We start from the raw sequence: 2,835 nt of genomic DNA on the forward strand, positions 1-2,835 counted from the left end.
ATAAACTCAAACTCCTCATCAATGCCTTTTGAGATATCAAGTGTGATGACGTTAAGAGTAGCTGCTCTAGTAAACAATGGTAGCAGCTCTTGGTATGCTGGTTGACCACCAGAATCAACAATGTACACCCACTTCTCACTTAACTGAGCTCCTGCTTTAGAAATACGATCAACAATGTTCTTTAAAACATTTTCAAAGTCCCTCTTATCCTCCAGTGTTTCTTCTTGCTTACTTTCTTTGACACTTTCTGATTCTTCTGGATCAGAGGATGAATGCTTTGAATCAAGTTCTGAATCAAATTGCTCTTCATTCCGAGAATTTGTATGGTCTTCATGTCTTTCTTTTAATTGTTCCTTTTTAAAGGCATCCTCTGATTCATTCAAATGTGACTGAATTTGCTGAGCAGCATTATTTTCTAAAGCTTTATTTAAACTGTATGCTAATTGCTCCAACAATTCCTCTGTAGTAATTCTCTTCCATGTCTCTTTGCACTTAGAAGCTATTCTTAGAGCTTTGACAGCTTTACAAGCTATTGGTGTACTATCAGTGGTAGGTTTGGAGACTAGAGTGAGGCCAGAATCAGCAGAAGGTGAGCTAGTGGCAGATGGGTCATTGGTTTGTGGATCAGATGCAGATTTTAAAGGTGGAGGGTCTTCATTGAGTAGAAGACATTGTGCACAAGTTTTACCAGATAATCATGAGTACACGAGTAAGTGTCAGCTTCATAATACCTTCTTTACACCATTTCTCTAGAGTACCTATTGCAATAGTCTACAATGATTCACAGCCATCTTATTAATGTTTCCATATGCTATACAATTTATGATTACATGTAAAGGAATCCTTTATATACACAGAACAAAATAGAAATTTAGTAACATTTAACACAAGCCTATAAACAGCAAGAAATTTTTTATCCATGCATGTTGCTTGATAGTCTCACATAGCCTGACTAGACTCTACCCTCTTTGTGCCTGAAGGGTGTGGTCTGGCTACGCAACACTAGTTGCTTGATATACATGCAATTGAGAGTATCATGCTTTATACATGTAGTTACTAATTACTCTAAATATTCTCTAACCTGATTTTTTTAGATCTTCAACATGAACGATTTTGTCTTCTACAAAAATAAATAGCAGACTAAAGCAAAAATGTATCCATTAAAAAATCTTAATAATTTTTTTATTCTGTACGTGCCAAGCTACGTGCATGCATGATAGTTCTAACAAAAATTAATATCAAAGTAGCTTAGTTTGCAAAGCTTATACACATAGTTAACTACTTATACATAGTTCATCATCCTTACCATAATTAGCTTACCTTGTTGATCATTCAAGCACTGTAGTACAAACCTTGCACATGAGACAGCTCCAAACGGTTGCCACGTATTGTCTTTTTCTCCTGTTCCCCAGTCAACAATAGCTTTTATTACAATCCATTCAAATCCTCCTACTCTTTCTGCAGCCTTATAAATACCTTTTGCTTCCATTTCTCCTCCAAGTGCTCCTTGGACATATTTTAGTTTCTCTTCCTTTGCTTCTTTGCTACGAAACAGTGTGAATTCAGAGGCCAGAGAACCTTGATGATGAACTTTAACTGTTTTACCTTGAAATTCAAAGACTTCGTGGTGTTTGAACAAATTAAAAAGTTTCTTTCCACATGGGTACGTGTTAGTTAAAACGATTGTGTCCTTTCCTTCAATACACTGATGTGCAGTGTCAACAATACTTTTGGCAACAATAATGTCACCTAAGTTTGTTTTATCATCAAGTTCCTTTTCTTTGCTCTCCTTTGTTCCATAGCACATCCCAATAGCAATGACATACTTAGCTTTTGCGTCATTTTGTACTGAAACAAGAACTCTTTCGGTTTTATCAGGGCCCTGGCCTGTCATAGTTATTGCAACATTGCATGACTCATATTTCCCCAGGATAAAATTTGCCACTTTATCTGTTGTGACAACTCTAATATAATTCCCATCACTGCCAGGAGGATCAATTGAACCCATCACTGCACGGTATTCTATAGGTGTGGCAGTCACCAGAATGTAACGGACTTTTGATATAAACTCTTTCTCTTCTACAGTCAGATCTTTGAATTTTTTCTTCTTAATTTTTTGTTCAATGTCTTCCAGTTTTGGGCAATATTTACTGACATCTGGAGGTGGGTCTGACTCTATAATAATATATGACACTATGAAATTATCAAAAATATTCTAACATACTTTGGTCATCACTGATAGTCTTGTCCTCACCAGCTGCTGCACTATCAACTGGTTCTCTGTAAACACAACAACAGATTCATCAATTGGAGTCAGTAAAGGGTACTTACTTTGAATCAATCTCCTCACTTTCTTGTTTTGTTCCAGTCCCATGGCTCTCTGCCAAACCTACTTTTAAAATCAATAATTATTAATAATACTGAGCTATGATTGATTCTTACCTATATATTCCAGAAGGTTAGATTTTGCTTTGCCCAGTTGATCAGGAAAGTTATCACATAGTTTTATTAATGCATCCCAATTGACATCTCTATCAGCATCAAACCACCTCTGGAATACCAAATGAAGTTTGATATTTGCTGTGCCTTGCATGTCTATCAGATCAGCTGTATTCACATTCAATCCAGCCCCTATTAGGCTGTAATGGGGAGCAGAAGAATGAAATATCTTCATGACAGCTGCCATATTAAGCTCTTTGCCTATTATAATAGATAATGTATAACAAGCAATTACTACCTTTACCAAGTGTACCTGTTGTAGGACCTTGTGTATTACCCACAGCAGCTCCATTACTAGCATTAGACACTGAAGGATGTCCTTCAATCATTTCTTTG

At 36.4% G+C, this 2,835-nt stretch overlaps 1 protein-coding gene across 2 annotated transcripts; it reads right to left on the minus strand.

Moving 5' to 3' along the window:
* Positions 1-708: 708 nt before the first annotated feature.
* LOC109589735 (uncharacterized) lies at positions 709-2,694 on the minus strand. Of its 2 annotated transcripts, none has more exons than XM_020005769.1 (5): positions 2,443-2,694; positions 2,332-2,389; positions 2,225-2,280; positions 1,082-2,175; positions 709-758 (listed from the first exon to the last, which is right to left on the minus strand). In XM_020005769.1, exons 1-4 carry the CDS (start codon positions 2,684-2,686, stop codon positions 1,283-1,285), a joined length of 1,251 nt encoding a protein of 416 aa, XP_019861328.1. In that variant the 5' UTR covers positions 2,687-2,694; the 3' UTR covers positions 709-758; positions 1,082-1,282. The 2 variants fall into 2 exon arrangements, with proteins under 2 accessions (XP_019861328.1, XP_019861327.1); XM_020005768.1 differs by having other exon boundaries at positions 2,332-2,392.
* Between the last annotated feature and the right edge of the window lie 141 nt (positions 2,695-2,835).

The sequence above is a fragment of the Amphimedon queenslandica genome, unplaced genomic scaffold (genome assembly GCF_000090795.2).
Source record: "Amphimedon queenslandica unplaced genomic scaffold, v1.1 AMPQUscaffold_10953, whole genome shotgun sequence".
NCBI classification, from domain to species: Eukaryota; Metazoa; Porifera; class Demospongiae; order Haplosclerida; family Niphatidae; genus Amphimedon; species Amphimedon queenslandica.

Coding starts and splice junctions, on each gene's coding strand:
- LOC109589735 (XM_020005768.1), bottom strand. CDS start 2,686: ATGGCAGCTGTCATGAAGATATTTCATTCTTCTGCTCCCCATTACAGC. Junction 2,281..2,331: donor AGTGAGGAGATTGATTCAAA/GTAAGTACCCTT, acceptor TTGTGTTTACAG/AGAACCAGTTGATAGTGCAG. Junction 2,176..2,224: donor GACTATCAGTGATGACCAAA/GTATGTTAGAAT, acceptor ATATTATTATAG/AGTCAGACCCACCTCCAGAT.